This window comes from Antedon bifida, chromosome 10 (genome assembly GCF_963402885.1).
Source record: "Antedon bifida chromosome 10, ecAntBifi1.1, whole genome shotgun sequence".
Lineage (NCBI taxonomy): Eukaryota > Metazoa > Echinodermata > Crinoidea > Comatulida > Antedonidae > Antedon > Antedon bifida.
The window spans coordinates 17821535-17844881 of NC_136235.1; the positions used below are offsets into that span (position 1 = coordinate 17821535).

General features: G+C 33.2%; 2 protein-coding genes across 3 annotated transcripts in view; both read left to right on the forward strand.

Moving 5' to 3' along the window:
* Positions 1-9519: 9519 nt before the first annotated feature.
* On the forward strand, positions 9520-22097 carry LOC144853722 (vesicular inhibitory amino acid transporter-like). Of its 2 annotated transcripts, none has more exons than XM_078711512.1 (2): positions 9520-10075; positions 19896-22097. In XM_078711512.1, the coding sequence occupies exons 1-2, from the start codon at positions 9791-9793 to the stop codon at positions 21072-21074; spliced, it is 1464 nt and encodes a 487-aa protein (XP_078567638.1). In that variant the 5' UTR covers positions 9520-9790; the 3' UTR covers positions 21075-22097. The 2 variants fall into 2 exon arrangements, with proteins under 2 accessions (XP_078567638.1, XP_078567639.1); XM_078711513.1 differs by lacking the exon at positions 9520-10075 and adding an exon at positions 19311-19492.
* Positions 22098-23032: 935 nt separating this feature from the next.
* Positions 23033-23347, forward strand: part of LOC144853724 (ectonucleotide pyrophosphatase/phosphodiesterase family member 7-like) — a 54097-nt gene continuing 53782 nt past the window's right edge. The window contains exon 1 of the mRNA XM_078711516.1: positions 23033-23132. Within this exon, the coding sequence (XP_078567642.1) occupies positions 23130-23132 (3 nt within the window). The 5' untranslated portion in view covers positions 23033-23129. The remainder of the gene's footprint in view (positions 23133-23347) is intronic.

The window sequence follows — 23347 nt, forward strand, 5'->3', positions numbered from 1 at the left end:
GTACTTTTTAAAAATATTGTTTTAAGTGTTTCATTCACCATAAACCTCCGGTGTTTTTTTTTTTACAGAAATGATGACAACAATCATTACAATAAAATTGTTCCTCGGAAATGACATTCGTTATACGGTAATGAATTAATGTTATCCACTTACGATGCTGACAGATCGTCCATTGTTTTTAAAAGTTTTAGTTGGTCTAATGTGATGACATTTGACTTTTTTTTTATGTATGTGTTATCTTTCTTTTTAACTTGTAGTGTTATCGTATTGTACATATATTCATACATGCTTAAAGCTCTACACTATCAAACTTTATGCGACAAAATGTAATGTGCCCATATATGGACACGCCGACAGCATGATATATATCATAATACCATATTTGGGGATATCAATACCATATTTGAGCAAATCAAACATTTTCAAACTATAGTTTGATAGTGTTTCAGAAATTCAGATGAAGATGAACATCGATATTTATTTATTTGTGCAAAATTAATTAAAATTAAACAGGGGAAAGCAATAAACTATAAGTTGTAGTTAAATGCACCCGTATGACGGAATGTTCAATATGATACTGGCAAATAAAGTCATAATGTAGAGATACAGCACTGAGAATCAGGGATTTATGTGGTATAAAACTTCAATCAAATTAAGTATAAATAAAAAAGAAGAAGATACAATAAACATATAATAAAATACAGTTATATAAATATAGAAAAATGTCGTCATTCACGTTGCAAATTGATTTTATCATTTAATTGGGCCTATCTCACCCTTCATCTTGTGCTGACTAAAAGGAAAGTAGATTTTTCTAACTTTATTATTATTAACTATTTTGGTCGATACAATGATTTTTTCAAGTTAATATTTATACGTCTATTATGATAATATAATATATATTTACCGTTATTATTATGTTGTGATAACATTGAAATACTTATAAAGTTAGGCCTAAAAGAAATTGAGATAGTAAATAATGAAGTCTCTTTCGTGGCATTAGATTATATTAATGAGTGTACTTACTATTAGAGTCTCCTCTCGGTTTCTCTTTGTAAATCGTGCGACTTATGTTTTGGTATCGTTGAAAATTATAGTACAGTAAATGTATTTAGTTATAGTGAAACAGATATGGTAGACAGAATAGGTTGTATTATTAGTTATATTGATATCTAATTAGTAATACTAAATGCATATTTCGGTATTGTTTTATTTTCCATATTAGCTGATAATTATACAATTAACAGTACGTCATGGATTCTAACGTCATCTGTAAAAAAATCTTTGTTTGTGTGGGCAATTGTTAATTCAAACAGAGCACACCTCATTTTGGACATCCCCGAAGGGACATTCCCATAAAACAAACGAACTATTAAGTTTAACACTTAACTATAACCCTGTTTAGTGGACACGCTTTTGGGCCCAAAAGGTGTCCCTCTAATAGAGGTTCTGCTGTAGTTTCAAATGTTTGATTTCGCTTAATTTGATTTCGCTACAATCCAATATCACTGACACCGACTCAAAAGTGAAGTCAATAATAAATGATAATATAAAGGGAGAATACACTTTTGAAGTAGGAACTTTTCCAATGTATATCCACGTAGGGCATTGCCCAGTGTCATGGCAAAGTATGTAATACAGACATAGTCACGACAGTCACAAACACGTGTCACATTTGGCGTATGATTTGTGTTAAGGTTAAGTTAGGCTTATGGCCTATGAAACAGGTGTCACATGTGTTACAGGTGTGACACTGGGCAAACTATCAGTAGCGAGAATCGGCTAATTTTCTGATTCAATACAGAGAAACATTCTTTCTGACATCATAACTTTTAGTAAGTATAAAAAACAGACCAAATATGGCAAAATAATTTACTTTTTTATATTACAAAAACAAATGTATGATTGTTTACCGTCATGAAAATATAAAATTAACTAATTATTAAAAAAAAAATGTTTATGATTATAATAATAATGAGAAATATATATCCCAATGCATGATGGGAAAGGAGATTTTACCTTAAAATAACGTATTTGTAGTATGAGTAAGCAATCTTCAATTAGGATAAGTGAATTTTAGGAAATGAAATCGAGTGATAATTAGCATAAAAAGAAACTCCGTTAACGCCTTTTAATGATACAATATAACATAACGAACGATAAAATTAACAAAAGAGCCATAAACAAAGCATGAAAGAGCAGCGAAATAAAATTGCATTCAGTTTAGTACACAATAGAAAGCAACGGCAAAATTAAGTGTGTGTTTTTATGAAAGTAATTATGAGTTTTGAATGATATTAAGGCAAATTGATTCTGGCTAGGAAAAGGAAACCGCCATGAAATATCAGACCGCTTTATAATTTAATAATTATAAACTTCCTGTATCAACTTTATATCAATCTAAATAGGTCTAAATGCTAATATCTTGATAAATATATAGCATATACCCGATTAAAAAATAATAAATACACGTTTAAATGCTACAACAAACTCAAAATGCATATTTATTATTAGAAAGATAGTAATTTCTAAAGTTCAACAAGTTAGTTTCGGAGATCTTACCTTGTAAATTTCAGTGAGTAAATTTCCAAAAACGGCTAACTATCTAGAAAACCACTCCACCAACAAAATATTAGTAGACCTATCCAAAAGTATAACAAAGGTCGTATGTTTGAACATATATATCCAATGTTTCTGTTACGTTCACCATTTTAACGTTCTTGTGTAACTGCCATATTCATTTGCAGCTCGTCTCGCACTTGTTTCCGAAGTAAAATGAAGAAAAACGGGACTTAGTGCTTCCGGGTTATGAGACGTCACACACGAGTAACCCCGGATGACCTTTAAAAGAGCGTAGGCCTAAAAATTCCATTGAATTTACTGTTTAAAAAGCAACAAAGAAAAAAACAAAACAAATATAACCAATATCAGTGTCAGCAAAAAAGTCCACTTGTTGGCCTAAGCATGACATTTTTAGAGTACAAGTGCAATTTATGAAAACCAGCAGCTCCATTTTTTTTAATGTTTTATCTCAGCCCGAACATGGTAGAGTGTTTCCAATGTGTAAGCCATGCATTAATGACGGGAGGAATCACAACGATAGCTTATACCTATTTCCTAAATTGCCTTAATCCTCTAAATATCATTACAAAAAACAACTCCGTACAGATTCGAAACCCAAGTTAGAGTTGAGAGTAGGCCTACTCATAATAACAAAGCATTTACCCTGATTGAAAATAACTTACTTACTTCACAAAGTACATGACTGAACAGCTGACAATATTATACGTGCTTCATATTACGTAATTCATCGTTATGTCATAATTAATTCATGAACATCATCTTGAGGGAACGAAACTATAATTAATATAACAAAGTTATAAACAAGATGACCGGTTAGCTCAGCCGACAGACCGTCGTGTTAATAACACGAATGTCGTGGGTTCGAACCTCACGATGGTCGTGGTGGAGTATAGTTAAAGCTATGCGAGCTACTGTGTTTGGGGTTTACATAATTATACGTCCCCCTTTCCACCACACATCATGATACAGCACTTGCAATGCATCTGATGATGATGTGGTGGAAATGACCCCGATGCTGTGGCAGGGCCTTAGTGCTGAGGCAGGGAGAGCACACTATAACATCTTTTTTTTTTATTTCTGCGGCTTACGCCACCTGTATTCGATCTCGTAAATGCTATGTTTAGCGCCCTCAATTTTAAAAACACCTGTGTTGTAATGTCAGAAAATTAGAAATATACAAAATGTTTGTGTATTGATGCCGATGTCTAGACTGATTTCAGAGTTGGGCTAATCGTGTATTCAATAATAAGGATAAGTAGCGATGATAAATTCAAACGATTTTTCACCGCGCTCGTCTAGTAAGCTAAAGCACTGCTGCCGATCAAACAAACACGCTCTTTGAACTCCGTGTCTCTAACCGCGGCCCTCTATAGAACGTTGCGAATCAACTGTTATATTTTTAATCAGGATCAACAACAAAACGTATCCATGTAGAAATCGTATGCGCAGTCTAATTGTTCTATTGGCATGTCTGCGTCGAGCATTAATTGGCAACAACAAGATATTGCTGAACAACTATTTTTAATTTTATCAAAATCGGACTACGGAAAAGTTCACTTTTAATTAGTTTAAATAAATATGCAATTTTTATATTTGAATTTTCATATTGTTCTAATTTCCGAAAATATAAAATTACGTTAATCTATAAAATATAAAATTATGCTTTTGATTATATATGTCTTGGTCTGCTCAGTGCTTAAACATATGGCTAAATAGCAGGTTTTTCATGAATCTCCATAATTATCGATATTATATTTATATTGTAGTGCCTGGTGATTGGCTAGTGGTTATGTCATTTACCTCACAGCCAATCACCGGGCCAAATTGAATCAATCCCTGATCTGGGATTGGCTGGCCATGTATAGTCATTAACTCGCCATCCCAATAGTAGCGCTCGTTTGAAAGCAGACATGCAAACGAAGAAACAACTATTTTATTTTTTCCATGATTTTTACTAAGGTGATTAAAGATCATGATTACACGTTGTGTGGCTACTATACTAAAGAATAGTCTACCAATAGTCTATGTAATGATATCAATGTCGCTAGTCATAGGGATTTAACTATAGGCCTATTTTAAATTACAGCCGAGGTATTCTTGCTGATTTTGTAATTTTACTTTTAAGTAAAATAAAATACAGCGTGATCCACACACACAAACCTACTTAAAAGTAGGTTTGTGTGTGTGGATCACGCTGTATTTTATAATTTTTTTTCTGTTGAATTACCGTCATGGCGCGCACGAATTCCATGCCTCGCTGGCTCGCTCTTTTGCAACACTGTACCATTTAGATTTTAATTGGTATTGTGTCGGTAATGCCTATAAATGTCATTGTTCTTATCTTAAATCAACGTACACGATTAGCGTTAGACTAATATTATTTGAACAGACGCGACTAAATATTGTAACAGTAAGTTATAATTCCATTAGCAAAATGGAGATATTGGATAGTTTGCTTACAATTAATAAGTGGCTTGTAATTGTGATCGATCGCTTATACGCAATTTACCCTCAAGCAAGTTAAAGAAAGGAAAGATACAATTTGTGGCGATGCTAACAATTTCTAATCAAAGTTTCCACAGCCGAACAACTGAGTATGTTCTAATACCGTACCTCCAATCAACTAGAACAAACATGTTCGTCTATTTGGAACGCACATTTAGTTGTTTTTATGAGACCACTGTGGGTGAGTAAGAACACATAGGCCTACACGCTCACAGAACAAACACATTTGAATTTTATAATGACTATGTGAGCTACGCTATTAACACTGTGTGTGGACACTATAGCTTCATGATAATAATAATTACAGATGGCGTTGTGTTCACATGCGACACTTATGATGGTAAACAAGAAGAGAACATACAGGCAAAAATCATCATTGCCCAGGTTACCATAAGTTTATAACATAGGCCTAGGATAGATCTAGGCTAGCTGAGATAGAGGGTGTATTTTTCATCACCGTTGTGTAACTGTAAATTGTAAAACCCATATTGTTTCTCGCGTACTCCATTTTCTACGGTTTCCACACCACAATTATGAATTATTGTGCTTTTCAGAAATAAAATTAAGGAAAGAAACATTCCATTTTATATTATAACGAGATTACGAAAGTTTATTGAACTACCATACGAGGCCATGATTATTACATTTCAAATGATGAGTCGTCCAAAGCCCATTAAAATTGACTGAAATCTAGATCAATAATAGATAGACATGCAACGTGATATGTTCACTTCCGGTGTTGATGGGATTCAAAGTGCTGTAGCCGATGGGCACCATAATGGAGGTGTACACAATGCTGATCTCAATGTCCGAGTTCTTGTTTCTAATCCTAAGCGGTTTCCGCAGCGGTGGTGGTGGTGTTGGCGGTGGTGGTGGTCATTTCGTACTTCCATGTTACCCACGCAATAAGACACATTTTAATAAAGCTTAATTATATTGACTTGACTTGAAATTCTATTCTTCTTGTTTTAAGAAAATGGAATGTCACTTTATTCGACTAGAAAACTTGTTAACTCGTCCTGGTGACGAGTTAGGTGATGATCTACGTAAACGTCACGTATGTACGCGGAAATTATTCATGTTATCCTACGACCAAAGTATGCATGCTTAGTGCTGAATGTGGTCTATCTATCAGGGTGCATTTCATTTGGTATTTCAGCAAATTGTTCTCATTACATGGTACACCTTCTGTTATTCAAATTCTATTCGGACTAGAATATAAAACATGAATAGAAATATTCTAAAATGAGTTATTCAGATCACCAAATATAAAGTATATTTCAAATAATGCTTCACAATCCTTGGGGTACGGTATGGTTTCCCATCATGCTTTGCTTCACGATCCTTTGGGGTATGGTTTCCCATCATGCTTTATCTTCATGAATGAACTCCTTTTCGCTGATGATATTTTAATTGTACTACGAAATTGATTTTTAGATTAATATTTCTATCGCTTACTTTATTCTTTTCAAATCCATTTCTCAAGTTTAATATAAAACGCATATTTTAGTCAATGATATAATAATTCAAAATATAAGTATATTAACACTGACTAGACTCGATTTGTTATCTGGGGGAAGTTAAAAAATGAGTAAAATATGATTTATTTGTTGTCATTTGTTGACTTAATGTTATTAGGAAATATAACTTAAACATCATCGATACAAATAGATCAAGAACTCATCTCATCTACAGTATGTTCAAGGTATAACATAGTAGTCATTAACTACAATGTCAAAGACACTAAACGGGTTTTAATTTCTTTTATTTTAATCATGTTAAACGGTTTTTAAATAAGGCCTTCGTTAATTTAGCCTATTACTTCATAACACGATAGTTTAAAATGTAATTTAGTTTTGTTTCCACCAGCTGTTTATTTTTTTAATACTAAATTGGATACCAGAGAATAAAACTGTAAAAGTACACCAAATGTATGGTAATATCAGCCCCATGTCGACCACCGGGGGACGCAACATATTTAGGAAGGTCCACTAACTATAATACAAAATCATAATGCATTATAAGTAATGTACACCATAATATAATGGACTTACACTTGATTATTGGATGACTTCTTCTACTTTAACATTATTTGGTCATTTTTATAGGCTAAAGTTTTTAATATTATTCATTTCAACATTGTCTTTGGATGGTTCAGCTTTTATGTTCGCTGATATGTTTATCTGCAGATACAATACATGCAATACAGTTAGACTCGATTCTGATGACTTGCGACAGTCAGTCAGAATCTATCTAGTGACAACTGCAGAATCGACTGCAGACGCTCGTAATTGGTGTAGAGTGGTAGTGGAGTTGTAGTTGGTGGTTAACATGACTGTCTTCACACTCCAAAGTCCCTGGGGTTTAAACCTACCCTAGTGCCATGGTTGTAACCTACGATTCTTACTAGGCCTAGGCCATTCCCATGCCTCAAATGAGAAGTAATATAAATTAGAGTTTATCCATCCTACAATTGACGAAATTCTTGCTGTTGGATGCGTTTGAAATATAAAAAAAATAAGGTGTTTGCTTTGTGTCGTGAGAGCGGCTCGTTAACTGAAGCAGGTCAGCCAAACATTCAACTTTATAGCTTATATTTAATAGCATTCCATAAAGGATCATTTATAATGAGATTCTACTACATAAAGTTTTGTTTAATCGTAATATTTAAAATGTGACGTTATGTCACTTAACATGACGTCACTTTCAATGATATATTCACGTTTGAGGAACTTTAGCTGTGACTATATAACCGTTGATGCGTGGTTATTTAATAAGATTCGGTTGCTTCTATACCCAAAGTACCAATAAGAAAATAATTCCACTAGTGTATATGATATAATGATCGATTTACTTAAAACACTGGCTTATTAACACGTACGCAATTAAAATATTCGTGAACTCACATTCACCTTTTTATGTGGTCGGCTGGATATCTAAAGTGTGTGTTGAATTTGTAGCCACTGAACTATGAAATGTTTCAGTTTGAGCAAATCACCCGTCCGAGTTAGTAACAAATGTATAAGTAATTACTAATATATTTGTAGGTTAATTCCTAGATACAATGTCATATGTGACATCGGCTTTACCGTAATCTAACCTCTAATTCATATGATATATTGACGAGTTATGTGACGTTTTTGTATCAGTACTTTAAATACGATTAAGTATAATTTAGATGCAGTATGGAGAATCGTCGGGTTTACGAGTAGCTTCCGAAGAGCTTGGTGAAAAATAACGCTGCTTGTTGTCAAAAAACGCCTGATTTAAAATTTGAATAAGCTGCACAGATATCACAGCCATAAGCAAAAATGTCTATGCAAAAGATAGAAGACTAAGTTCAGAACTTACAATTAGGCACTCGAATTCTAAATCTAGGATCCGTCACTACATACAGTATCTTTATAGTAAAACGTTAACAAATACTTGACACTGTATGTGGCGATGCATCAAATTCTGTGTCAATATTAGATTAAGGCTGTCACGTTTGTTAGTTATTATGACGTAATGCAATTAATTTGGCGCGTTATTACCCGTACACATTTTTTGGCGGGAATGTAATTGAGCCATAACACATTTAGTGTTTGTACAGTAAACAATACCGACAGCAGTTTGTAATAATTATGAAAATACAATGCTTTTTCCTAACGGCTACTTGGAAGTTCATTAATTCGATTTAACGCATCATCTTTAAGCTGGGTTCCCACTAGAGACGTAATGCTGCGACGTACACGCAACGCAAGCGAGCTGACCAATGACAAGCGACAGTTCGAATAACCATCGCCTATGATTGGTCAAATCACTTAGGTTGCGTTACGTACTTGTGTTGCCTCTCTAATGAGAACCAATCATTAAGGACTCAGTTAGTTATTTTCAGACTATAATTTTTTTTATTAACCAAGCCCAAACCAGATCTCTTAAATAATATAATAATAGGCCTAATCAGTACTTTAGTGGTAGTAGGAAGTATTACTATTTTTAAACGTATTTTATTAGTGATATTTTTTGACGTGATTTCTTTCTTTTGATTTCACACGTTAAAGTAGGCCCACTGAACGAATTAAATACACAATTGGTTATGTATCAAGAAATATAATTTCTTAGTTTAATTCAAATATTTAGATTTGACTTCAGTTTGAAAGTGGTTCATAAGCTACGTCAGCATTAGTTCATTTTACTCAATACCATTTAAATTAATAACAGTTACAAACAAATGCTATATTTTTAGTTAATTCCAGCGTTCTGTGCCAATATCTATCAGTATTATTATATCATCACGTCATAGCCAATGAAAGTCAATAGTTCCGCGCATGTCTAATTGTACTTCATGAGCTTTCACGAATGAATTTCATAAACTTAAACTAAAATTCATCATCTATCGATTCTCGTTCATTCAATGACAGTTAAATTTGTCCGGTAGGAACCGTAACATCGCAGTGCATTGATTTTCACAGAAGTGCAAGTATTCATTTTCTGGAGTCTTAAGCTGACTCAGAGGGAATTTAAGTTAGAAGATTTGAAGTTATATCACTATTGGTCTTCAAATGCCCAAGGCATGGTATTGACGCTTATCTAGTGAACATCATTATTGCTCTGAGATATTCCAGTTCTATTGGGGATACATACCCATCTACCTGGATTAAGTTTAGTTATAAACTGATTTTGATGCAAATAGGAAGAAAGCGAGATTGAGGAAAACAAAATGACTTTTTCAATGGGAACACAATTTTTCAGACGTATTATGCCAAGATATGAACAAGATGAAACAATTAACTTTGCTAAAGCTGATCATATTGAAATGACTGCACACACAGAGAATGGCAGTGCGGGAATGAACCATTCTGCGCCGGATGCAGCAAATGGTCATCTACCAACAAGCTACGAGTCTGGAGTTACTTTGGTGAAGTCACCTTCAAGTAGTGGTGCACCTGTACGTAAATACATATCAGCGTGGGATGCAGGTTGGAATATAACAAATGCAATACAGGTATGTGTGTTTTGTGCTGTTTAATTTTGTGTAACGTCATTGTACAGTAGCTGGTCCATGATTTTAGATTTTGAAATGGAGTATATGTGTTGGACAAGGCTTTAACATTGGTGAACTAATCTGGTGTTTAGTGGTTTTCAAATATAGGAGGGTCCGTCCCGACCCAACCGCCTAATCCGTAGTATCGGCCTAATCTGTAGCAACACAGCCATGCTGTTGGCAAGAGGTTGTGCGTCAACGTATTAGAATTCCTATGGGGACACAACAATGTGTACCTTTAATAGAGGTGTTCCCTGAATAGGGGCTGATTGTAGTGTTAAAACATGGATTTTCCTTGTTCGTTTCACGGGAAAGTTTACTCTGGGGTGTGTATCACTATTTTGAATTATTTATTAAACTAATTTTAATTAATGTAATTTGTATTTTAAAATACCTGTACAGATTCTTTATCTTTTCAATATCGCACGTAAATGTTGTCTCTATACATTCACTGGATAATATGCCATTGATATTTTTGACATTTTTTATCAGAACAAATAACACGAAATGAGAGCAAAATGTAACATGTTCCCTTCTTTTATTATGCCATTCATACCAATGTAGTTTTATAAATCATTCTTTATTTACTTTTGACAACCCACTCAACAAAGATCTTGTGCCGTATCTCATGAATATTTGCAATTCAATATCAGTGTAAAAGCTTAAGTTAAGCGTCCGCTTCTTTATAATGTAATTCTATTTGAATAGTTTGGGAAATAAAGATATTTAAAGAACATATTTAAAGGACCAAATCGGGACGCAACAAGTTCCCCTTTAACAGGGGTGTCCAAAGGGGTTCTACTACAATGTATACACAGATCTAGACCAATATTGATCCCATCATCATGGATGTGATTGTGCTGTATGGAGTCTCCCACTGACCCTAACGATTGTTGTTAGATTTTTATTTCTTTGGCCTGCTAACCGGGTTACCGAAAAGTAGTGTTTTTTTTTACTGCTACTAATAATTTATTGACACCAATCCTTGTGTAGGTTCTAGATGGAGTTTTAGTAAAAAGATAAATATTCTGACACATGTGGCGTTTCATACGTATATTACTTGAGCTTGTTAGCTACTTTTTCATACCAGAAATATTTAAGAATGGGCTTACTGGGAATGCATCATTTTATGTCCAACGTATGTTGCTTTAACTCCACCTTTGAAGCTAAAACGCAATGTCCCGTAACATATTGTTTTTACTAAAAGAGAGAAAGCAGACAGAATTAAAATTGAATTTCACGCGACAATAAAACAAAATCGTTTTTATCGATTTCATTAATATTACTGTAGGCCTAGAAAACGTCTAACATGACGTACATGAACACCCATAGCCGGCCTACCCTTGCGTGAATTTACCACCTTCCCCATTCAGAATATTGTACATCATAAAGCTCTGTCTACACTATCAAACTACAACTGTGACAACAAAAATGGGTGTGCCCATGGATATGATGATGACATATCACTACCAAATTTGAGTATATCACTACCATATTTGGGCACATCACACTTTTTTTGTCAATCTAGTTTGATAGTTATTATTTGTTCGGGGATTTTGTTCTACGGAAGTGATTAACTTTGTTAAAACTACAAAATGGCCTATTCGAAGTCTGATTTTATTAATCTTCATTTTTCATGTTTTTTGGAGGACAATACATCTGTAAGCAGGGAAGAAGAGTTAGGCCTACTGTTAACTTAACGTAATAAAACATGCATTGTTTTTGTTTGAATGTAAATAATCATAAATTAAACTAAAGATTATGTAATAACATATTGTAACTAAATATTATATTCAGCAGCATATAACGTGATTAACTTATACGTCAAATATATCATACACTATTGCCATTTGATATAAAAAATAATATCATTATTATCAAATATAATATATATCAAACTAAAGACATGTACTCGTGAACTATAATTACTGAACGGATACATAAACAAAGCTTTTATAATCTCTTATAAAACATAAAATAACGATAGTTCGAATTAATTGATGTTTGATTGGATCGAGTTGCAACATTCAAAAATCGACAATTCGATAACTTCAGAAAAATGATCCTTAAAAACAGATAATTGCTTCATAAAATATTATTAGATTATATTATGATGTAATTGTATATCAATACCATACATACACTAATTTATCTATCTTGTCATTTTTATATAAAGATAAATGGTGAAAACTCTTTTTTTTTTATTATTATTGAATTTCATATAGTGCATTCGAAGTGTGAGTATAGCTATGCGCGGATTAATGAACTGAAAAGTATAACGCCCCTACCACACATTGATACATTTTGTAAAAGAAACGAATACAAGTTTAAGAGTATATGTTTGTTATTGCAAATATACTGAGATTGAACATGTTTTACTGAGACTGAATATGCTATACTAAGACTTAATATCATATACTGAGACTGAATATGCTATACTGAGACTGAATATGCTATACTGAGACTGAATATGCTATACTGAGACTGAATATGCTATACTGAGACTGAATATGATATACTGAGACTAAATACTCAGACTGAATAGGCCTATGCCATACCGAGATGAATATGCGTTATTGAGACTGAATATGCTATACTGGGACTGATTTATGCTATACTGAGACTGGGTACAGGTGAATCCGGATAGAAACAGCAAGTCCTCGAGTCTTTACGGGCTGAATTTTAAATCATCTCGAAAGATGGCATGGATTCTTTAAAGAGATGTGTGTACGTACGCTGGACAGAACTATATGGACGAGGGACCGGAGACTTGCACGTGCGCCGAATTGATAGCTTATGTTGCAGTGTCCCGGTACTTGTTGGTGAAGAGTTTATTAGGCCTAGTGGTAGGCCTATTATAAACGTACTGATTTTATACCAACCAGGCTTCCTACATCTGTTAAAAAGTGTTAATGTTTGAAACTAATAAACAAAACATGACGTTCCGACGACGGCGACTAGATTCCTATGTTAAGTCAAATGTAATGGCTCATTACATGCAATGAATGTGATCCAGATATTACAGTATCTCATATGGGATGAAGGTTGCTGGCAGAAGACGCGATACTGTATTCTGTTTATTGGGGCTTGACATGATACCGCTCGTCTATCGGGTGGCCAAAAGCATTACAATTACTGTAAAGTTTATTTCATAAAATTAAGTTTGATAATATCACGGTATACCGTACACCATAGTTATACAACTGTAAAAGCATGCTTTGATCTTTGAAACAAATTCGTATTCTATTTATGTCGAAGCCAACAAATGCCATTCGTTTATTTCGAGAAATACAAAAATGCAATATAGCTACTTTTGAATTAGTAATTAATTTACACAGTGGATTAAATAAACATAACATAATTGAAAATTATTTCACCGTGTCTAACAATAATGGCATAAATTCATTGTAAATTATAATTGATTTCAGAGCATGTTGTTAGTTTTATAAGACATCGAGGAATTACATTTTGATCATAAGCTTAACCAATTATTCTATAGATGACATGATGTAATAAGTGATCCCATGGGACAGAAACATGTGCGTCTAAATGTAGATATACATTTTTGTACGCGCGCGTCGAACTTGTGACTTCGGATGAAAAATTATGCATTTACTCTTTCTCAAAATCCGGACCACTGTGTTACAACACTCTTTCTCACTTATGTAACTACTACATTTTCTTAAGCTCTGTTTACACTATCAAACTTTATTATGACAAACAAATGTGATGTGTGGACATGATATATGGACATGATGATGTCATATCATTACCATATTTAAGCATATCAATACCATATTTGGGCACATCACACTTTTGTTGTCAAACTAGTTTGATAGTGTAGACAAAGCTTTAATTTGTTTGAGAACATTCTCTTTAATTTCTCTTCTTTGTCCGCTTTCTCCAATTTCAACGTCTTCGTTCGATGATTTCAAAGCTCTACTCACTCCACACTCGATCTGAAATACAATATTTCCTATTATTAGCATCGTAAAACTGTTTTTAATTAATTTTCAATATTAAGGTTCATTTACACTACTATACATATCCTAATTCCATTCTAAAATATAATATTGTGTAGATGCGTTTAATTCCTATACAATCCTTTTTCTAGATCTTCTAAGATATTTAGAACAAGCTGATTGTCTACGCAAGGCCTAGCAAACCCATATCGTTATGACACAAATTTTACTTAATATTATGAAATAACTATTATTTCAATGAAATTGTTCTCATTAAGCCTGGGCTACAGAGCATTACATCATTTATTTTACTCATGTATTCGTCAACTTTGTTTTGATTGGATGTACTAAAATATCAAGCGATTATTGCAGAGTTGAGTGAAATTAAAGGTACACACGCGATAAAAGACAAACCGTCTAGCTTCTATCATTTTATCATAATGTAGGCCTAGAGTTTTATTACCAACGTATGTTGTGCTTTAACTTGTTTCCTACCAACAAAAACTAGTAGATAATCAACATGTTTGCTTTCGTGCCATATCTGGTTTCTGCTATATTATAAAACGGTTTTCATTTCAATTCCATTTTTACATGAAGTCACACCGTATGCCAAGTAAACATTTTTTTTATATCATTTTACAAGTTGGTTCATATTTTGTTTATCTTATTAATTTTGATTGGTCAATCAATTTTCCATCTATGGTACCTAAAAATATGCCAACACAATGTCATGATTTATTCCTGAAGATGAACAAAAGTTAACTTAAACTAAGTTAAATTTATTTGTTTCTAACTCAATACGAATTTGACATAAAATACTTGATGAAATTTCCATTTCCTATTTCATCATCTCCATACAATAAAGTCTGAAATTAATTTACATGATAAATATAAATAACTATATCTCATTTAATAATAGAAAACAATTATAAAATTATTATTCTCATTAGTTTGGCGTTTGTATTTGAATAGTTTTTCATTTTATCAGAATATCTACACTAATAATTTGCTCATTCAAATAAATTGATGAATTCCCGTATGAACAGTTTTGTCAAATGATATTGCCAAGGAGTGTAATTGTTTTCACACATTTGCAACGGTGTATGAATACAGAGTTGGAAAACTATTAGCCTTAAATTATTATTACACTTGATAAACACACATCATGTCCGTATGCACGTAGCTGCGAGCCGCGTAACCTTTCTGTATGATTTTAAACAATTTTTTTACAAGCAAATACAGGTATTACAAAATTTTAAATTAAAAACTTCTCAATTATACTAACATGTACGTAATAAAATAAAACGTTATATAGTTAGTAGGCCTATAAACAGTGATGTACGGTACGGAGAATGACACACTCGAAATGCCAACAAACTAAAGTAAACTAATGTTAGTTCAGGCATGGATTCTGTCATCGTTTCCTCATGATGGGCCTAATAGTTTCGCCTGCCATCTTCTTTAGTTGTTGCTGTTGTTTTAAAAAGCTGAGATTCAGGTCCAATGGTTAGCTCCGGTAGTCGATATGTGCCCATACTTGCTTTTGTTTCAAATAATACAAAGTTAACGCTGGATATATATACAAAGACTCTTCATATCACAGTATAACAAATTGAATTAATTTATTTTCTAGAATAAACATTGATGTTCAATTCACTGACGGGCATAATTCTTTTGCAATTTCACAACGAAATATTTTAGGTTTAGATGTTTGTTGCATGTTTTGTAGGACTTCATCTTTTTTAAGCTTACTTTTTTTTTTATGAAACTAAGGCCTGTACTTGGTTTATCCGGATCCCAAAATATGATTTGATGTTACATACCTCATTGATGTTCACAATTTTATTAAGATTTCCACACACTGCTTTCATTTTATTTAATGTGTGAGTTCTTTATATTTCTCGTATTTGTCGATAGCCAGGGTATTCTTCACCTCAGCAATGGTGAAATGCTTCTAATAATTCTAAGATATTGTAGGCCTGAGGTTAAACTATCCTGATAGTTGGTCTCAATGACGTTTTTTAAAGTACTAACCTGTAACTTAACATGCTCGGCAATTTGAATAATCAATTAATAGAGCTAGCATAGATAACGATCAATTACTTTCACACCTGTGTAGTGTTGAAGAAAAATACAAGAGATTGTTTCGTTACCATAATGATAACAGCGGCAATCAAGTTAAATCATTATTAATTATCAGTCGATTATGAATCATGACATTTATTAAATTCAACCGTAAGTTCCAGTTGCCTATTAAATATGACACGTATTTCCAATTACTATTTATGTGAAAAATATCAACTTACTGATGTTTTACCAAATCTATTCTTACTCAGTTTCGAGATTATAACTTGGAATAAAACATTGAACCTGAAGACATCTGCCAAATCAGTAATATACTTGTACAACACTATGCGGCTGTCATTAGGTATTTTGTAACTGACTATTGACAGTCATCTAGATACGAGTCTAAGTGTATTATTTTTAATACATGCTCGCATGTAGAGACAATGCATAAGGTACAAGTATAAATAAACTAAAGCAAAGTCGGCGTAAGCTGGTTCCTGTCTGGGAGGGTGTAAATGTAAATGCTGAGCTAATATTGTGAAAAATAGAGCTGCGGGTTACCGGAAATGGCACTTTACATGATTTGGTTAATACAAGTTTTGGGTTCATTTCAGCCTAATTTTGATAAATTTTAACTTGTTAGTCCTAATGCATTATCTTGAAAGAACTTTAAAAAAGATGCACAAAGTAGCAAATCGCAGAAAAACGTGTGTTTCTCACGCTGTTCGTATTTTATAATTTTGTTCTGTTGAATTACCGTCATCGTGGTTCGCATGAACGCAATGCACACATTTCATGCCTCGCTGGCTCGCACTATACCATGGTTGTGGCTTAGGTAAGACATTTTAAAAATAGAGCTGCTAGCTCGTCATTTGAAAATGTCTGGCCTAGGCCTAAACAAGTGGAACTTTTTGCCTGTTTGGATAACACACTCCCGCCCCCCTCTCCCACAAGCCGAAATCTCTGAAACAATTATAAATTTTATATTTCGTCAGTCAATAATTTTGTAAGAGAAAGCAATTTGTACAAATATATGACTATTTGACTATTAATATACCATATTCCAATACAACATAGTCAAGGTTTCAAATGTGGTTACCATAACCATAAGATGCCATGATATTTGTCGTTATTTATGTATTCCAAATCCGAAACGTTTTGAGTTAAGCAAGAGCGTTTTTTTTTTATAACTATTTATAGAAATCGGGGTTATGATCATCTATGTTTTCGTTCAACAATCGATAATACAATTAAAAATAAATAAACGTTAGTTCATAACAGCTGAGTTTATGATACGATCATAATTGAAATCATATTTGATTCCTTATTACTTTGAATTTCACTCCAAATTAATTACTTTTGCATGGAAACCCGATTACAATTTTATGCAAGTGTATTGGTCCAGCTGCGAACTGGAGCCAATCGGGACACTCGATCTATTCGTGAGTTTCTTCCGAATGATTGTGTCTCCTTTAACCAATCAATACATCTATTTCCATCTTCTCACGTGACCGGGCTGATCAGTAAAATAAACATAATTCTGCATCTCCATCTTATGTAGATCGCTATTCTCTGTGGACAATTAAACATTGAAATATCTGCGAATGTGAAAAAAAATAAATGATTTGGGTGAGTAGGTTTTCCATTTTGGAAACAAGCAACGCTAATAATTATTTTTTCTTTGGAGATTACACTGAACACAAAATGTGTCGAATTCGATGAGAAATAGTCAAGTTGACCTTTTTTTTTATCAAAGAGTATGAAATAAACAGCTATATAACGTCCTATATTCACCAATGTCTAAAAAAAACTAAATTCGTTTATTTTATGACACATTTTTTTGCGTGTATTATTTCTTTTTATTTTATTTTGAACAAATGTTGACAAATACCTTAGTTGATGAGCACAATAAGTAATAATTGTTTAAATTATTGTTTTAAAATAATTTATATCTGTTTACATGATATATTTACAATCACTGATTTTTTCATAATTAGACCTTTGATTAAGTATGAATGAATCAATGATTCTAGTTTAATTAAAAACTCAGTTTTAATTATGTCCAAATTAAAAAGAAAAACAGAAATTCATCCGGCCTCCTCGTTTGTTATGTATTACATGTTCACAACACAGATTTATTCATTTTAATTAAAATCAAATTGAAAATAATTTTATTTTTACAAGGTTGTGTTTCAAGGTCAAGATTCACAATTGAATTAAATGGGTATAAACGCGCATGCGTGCTTATAATCAGGCTTTTCGTTTGTTTTCTAAAATCTCGTATTGAAAATGAAGTGCGTATAGTCTCTATCACCGCGTAACATTCAGTGCGCAAGCATTCTGCAACGTCTCTTGAGAGATATTCAATCAAACTTTCAATCGACTGTACGTGATATAAATTATGTATTGTTGAAAGAATAGACTTGATGATTTTTCTATCAAAATAAAATTAGATAATGTTTTTTCGAAAAAATCTAGGTTGACATTTGGATGGAAATCTGTTATAAAATAACGAAAAGGAAATCAGCAGTATACTATAACCAATATCATCTGCGTATTTCAGATATTATAATCAGACATTTGATCCAAATTTTCCAATAATTCCCGCCTCTGATGACAACATGACATCTTTGAATGTTGGAATTGCAGCAATACAAAGTAATGTAAATAGAAGTTGAGTTATCTGTGTTCATTGGTCCACACCGCATATCGTACTCAATTTCTGCGATACACAATTCCAGTTCTCTTCTATTTGAAATCAGTAGAAACCCGTAGATTATGACTCGGAGGTGGGCCAGGGAAAAATTTGAGTAAGAAAATGCATTGCTTGTGTGGGTTTTTCTAAATCTGTTTTCTTGCTTACAATTGTGTTTTTGTATCATATTTATCTTTTATTGTTTCGATGCTTCTCTCATTTGAGTGGCGCCGTTGCATCATTCCGTTGATAAATATTATGTTTTGAATTTGGCAACCATTTATTTTGCAGACGCATTTATTTAAATTCAGGTCCTAGCTCGCGGGAACTAAAAGTGTAACGTTTTCGTAACCTTTCTTTGTTTGTATGGGAGTGATTTCCAGATTATTGCGGGATTCGTCATATTGATCGATATTTTATCCACTGATGACAATTAACATCATTTGCCAAGTAAATTCTCTTACATGTTGTCTATTATTACCTTCGTTACCTTCACACCGTTAAAGTGGTCAAGCAAGCAAAGGGAAATCAAATTACACGGCTAGGCTTAGCGTTCGATAATTGTTACGTGTCTCTCTGAATGCACAGGGGCGGTTGGACTCCTTATTCGGTTGATACAGTGTCGCTACCAAAACAGGTGATATAATCAAAATGGTATCGATCTTAATATATCAACTTACTTCTATTCCAATGGATGTAGATTGTTCGGTCGAAGTAGGAACACAGTACTTCCTAGAATAATGAGTAACTACTTAAGTAAACAATGATAAATGATTGAATAATGACAAATGTATTGTGTTTTTTTATCCAAAACATTCGTTTTCGAAATGATAAATAATAAGTTTCAGGCTCGTAAAGAGGTAATATTACGGCACTGAATGTACAAATTATGCGATTTTGTGACTGCTTTTCTCAGAGCAACACACAATTGTCAATGTAGTATATTTATGCAAATGATTATAAACAAATGAAAGCAATGTTTCCATGATGAATGAACGCAGTTTTGAATTCACGTAAACAAATGAACATTAATATATTTATTTCTTTCTAATTTCAGGGCATGTTTTTGGTAGCGCTTCCGTATGCTGTTCTTCATGGCGGATACTGGAGTTTATTTTTTCTTCTCTTTGCCGCAGCCGTCACGTGTTACACTGGTCTTTTACTTGTCGACTGCCTCTATGACGTAGACCCGTTCACAGGGGAGAAAATCAGAGTTCGTGAAACCTATGTTGATATTGCTAGAGAAGTATGGGGCGCTAGGTTCGCCGCACGGATAGTTTATACCGCACAATTCATAGAGCTTATAATGACGTGTATATTGTACTTGGTGCTTTGTGGTGATCTTATGGACAGCACATTTCAAACTTCTTTCCCGCTTAAAAGTTGGACAATAATATGCTGCTTTTTTGTTTTACCGTGTGCGTTTTTGATTAATTTAAAAGCAGTTTCCCGACTTAGTTTTGGGTGCACGGTTGCGCACATTATAATTAATGTTGTGATACTTGGTTATTGTTTAACGAAGGCAAATAATTGGCAATGGAAGGAGGTGGATTACCGTATAAATATCCATGATTTTCCAGTATCTCTTGGGATAGTTATATTCAGCTACACTTCGCATATTTTCTTGCCGACACTAGAAGGAAGTATGTCAAATCGTGACGATTTCAAAACAATGATGTACTGGACTCATGGAGCGGCTGGGTTCTTCAAGATGTTATTTGCCTACCTTTGTTACCTAGTTTGGGGTCGTGACACCAGTGATGTCATTACAGATAATCTAACATCAGAAGGATTCAAAGGTTTTGTTAATATATTTCTTGTTATAAAAGCTCTGTTATCTTTTCCTCTTCCATACTATGCAGCCATTGAGCTATTAGAGAGGGCGTTCTTTCTTGGGAAACCAACAACGATTTTCCCATCATGCTTTGCATCGGATGGTTACTTACATGTATGGGCCTTGTTTCTACGCAGCTTGCCGATTGTTTTTACTCTTGTTTTAGCAATATACATTCCACATTTCGGTGTTTTAATGGGTCTTATAGGAAGTTTCACCGGAACCATGCTCTCCTTCGTCTGGCCATGTTGGTTCCATTTGAAAATAAAATGGCACGTTACAACTTGGTATTACAAAATATTACATTTTTGTATTATATTGACCGGCGCAGCTTGTGGGTCTATAGGTCTAATATATTCTATAGAAGCTTTATTGTTGGCATATAAAAATGGTGATGTTTGATGAATATATGAAATATGTATTTGAATACACATGTGGTATAAATAACCAAATTATAGATACTGGATATTTAATTTAATAAATTTGAATTTTGAGGCATCAATGAAGGTGTAGATAATGGTTTATGATAAAACAAGCTAAGAATGTAGATATACAAGACAAGGTAAATAACTCTGAGATATTTTCATGTATGTTAGATGGTGCAAATAGTATCTATATATTTATATATTAATAAAGGAATATGTGCAATGTTGCTTTAAAGTTCGAATGAGTTGTGCCACCACACCTGCCTGGAAATTGGGGAACTGCTTAACGTAATACGTGATAGTAGTATATTTTATAGCATAAATAGTTACATTCTGTGAACAAAAATTAGTTTGGGATGAAAAATATTTTTCTCTGTAACTCATCAATTGAAATGTATTATCATTAAAAAAGAAATATTCTGATAGTTCTTTGCGAGATTCTTTAAAGATATTTTTCAATTACAATCATTCGAAGGTTTGGTAGTTTAACACTTATTGCCAGCAAAATATGATTGTCTAACAAAAATATGTGGTTACCTGCAATAACACTGCAGGAATAGACAGTTAATTAGATAGCTATAGTTTAAAGTAAAAAGGTAATTCAAATGGTTTATTTAATTGAAAGAGATGTATAGAAATAGTGAGATGTGTTATATAAAATGTTTTTTATGGAGTAACGTTTTAAGGGCTTAACGTGTATAACGTCTTTATGTACAGTTAGGAACGTAGCAAGCAGATGTATCAAGTATAATCCTTAGAGGTTTTTGAACCAAATAATAAGAATATTATAAAGTTTACCAAAGTTATCAAACTGAAAGTTCTTATTTTGCACTTCTTTGTTATGCACATACACATACTTTAGTCTAACCTGATATTTATATTTAATTTATTAATTAGAAAACAAAATTAACAATTAATAGAATCAAATTATAAAGTATATATTTTTGATTGTCGTCTACATTATTTCGTTAAAAAAATGGTTTCAGAGTAGGCGTTCTGTACTGTATAAACACTGCCATAGACCTATAGGGCGGATCCGTAGTGTTTGGAAATAGGGTTGGAGCCTGGGTGGTGTATATTATATAAATGTATATCACGGCCTTGTAGAAGAACACATTTGTGGTGATACAAGCTTTTCCGTGTTAAAATAAATTATATTATATTTATTATTATTATAAAAAAAAACCGGTCATGAGTCACGCTCTGTGATCTTCCGTTTGTGTACATGTAATACCTTTAAAAAATCTTCACCAAAAAAGCTCCGCAAACGATTTGTTGCTAATTATTATTGAGATTTGCACAAAGAAGTAGGCTATGTAGCATGTAATACATGGAAAACAATTGAATTAGATAACGATATTTACCCGTATCTGTTAATTGTGTAAACGGCCTATGTCGAAGTTCTGGGTGACGTTAACACGTGACGTCGTGTTTTATATTCTATACGAAATGTAATAAATTTGTGTTTTGTGTAACATGTAAATGTCAAATGTCATAATATATATGTATTCCTGTACTAATAAAATATGAACAAATAGTACCCCATTCAAATAATCGATAGGCCTATTTCTTATTTATTTTATAACTTATTTATTTCTGCAATATTTGGAATAACAACTATTTATGGAGCAAGAGTCATAAAACATAGGCCTGGTAAATTGTGTGTTTTGAACGTCTTCTTTACTCTTGAAGTTATCTACACGTCACAGATGACGTCAGGAAATGTCACTGGAATGTTGTTGATGCTGGCAGTGAATATACAGCGCGGCAGTTCAAACTCATTTGAATAAACTGAAAGTAAGCCAGGCTGTGGATTGAATTAAGACAGTTTTGATGCATTTGTAGTGTATATTAATTACTTAATAATATCAGTAATGTGACAGTGATGATTACTTCTGAAAATGTGAACACAATGCAAAGCAATAGGCCTGGTATTCACGATGATGCAATAACCTAATCGGCGGAGCTAGGCTGCACATGACATTCAAGGGCCCGTCGTACGTTATTATTCGTGTAGAATCGCAACAAAGCAATGGTAAGTAGGCCTACAAAATGTACAGTTTTGTATACGTTTGATACTTGTATCATGGATAAAATAGATTCATATGGTTGTATCTGTAGTAGAAGGGCACGGCACGTCCTTACTCCTATCAGGGAGGTGAAAAAATTATTTTTTCACCTCCCTGCTCCTAACACAATTCAAACAGGGAGGTGAACCTCCCTGATTCAATGTGTTTATTTTTACTTTAT

Bases quoted from the DNA above. Each gene is read 5' to 3' on its own strand.
- LOC144853722 (XM_078711512.1), top strand. From the start codon at position 9,791: ATGACTTTTTCAATGGGAACACAATTTTTCAGACGTATTATGCCAAGA. The intron at 10,076-19,895 runs GTATGTGTGTTT...TTCTAATTTCAG, and splicing joins ATATAACAAATGCAATACAG to GGCATGTTTTTGGTAGCGCT.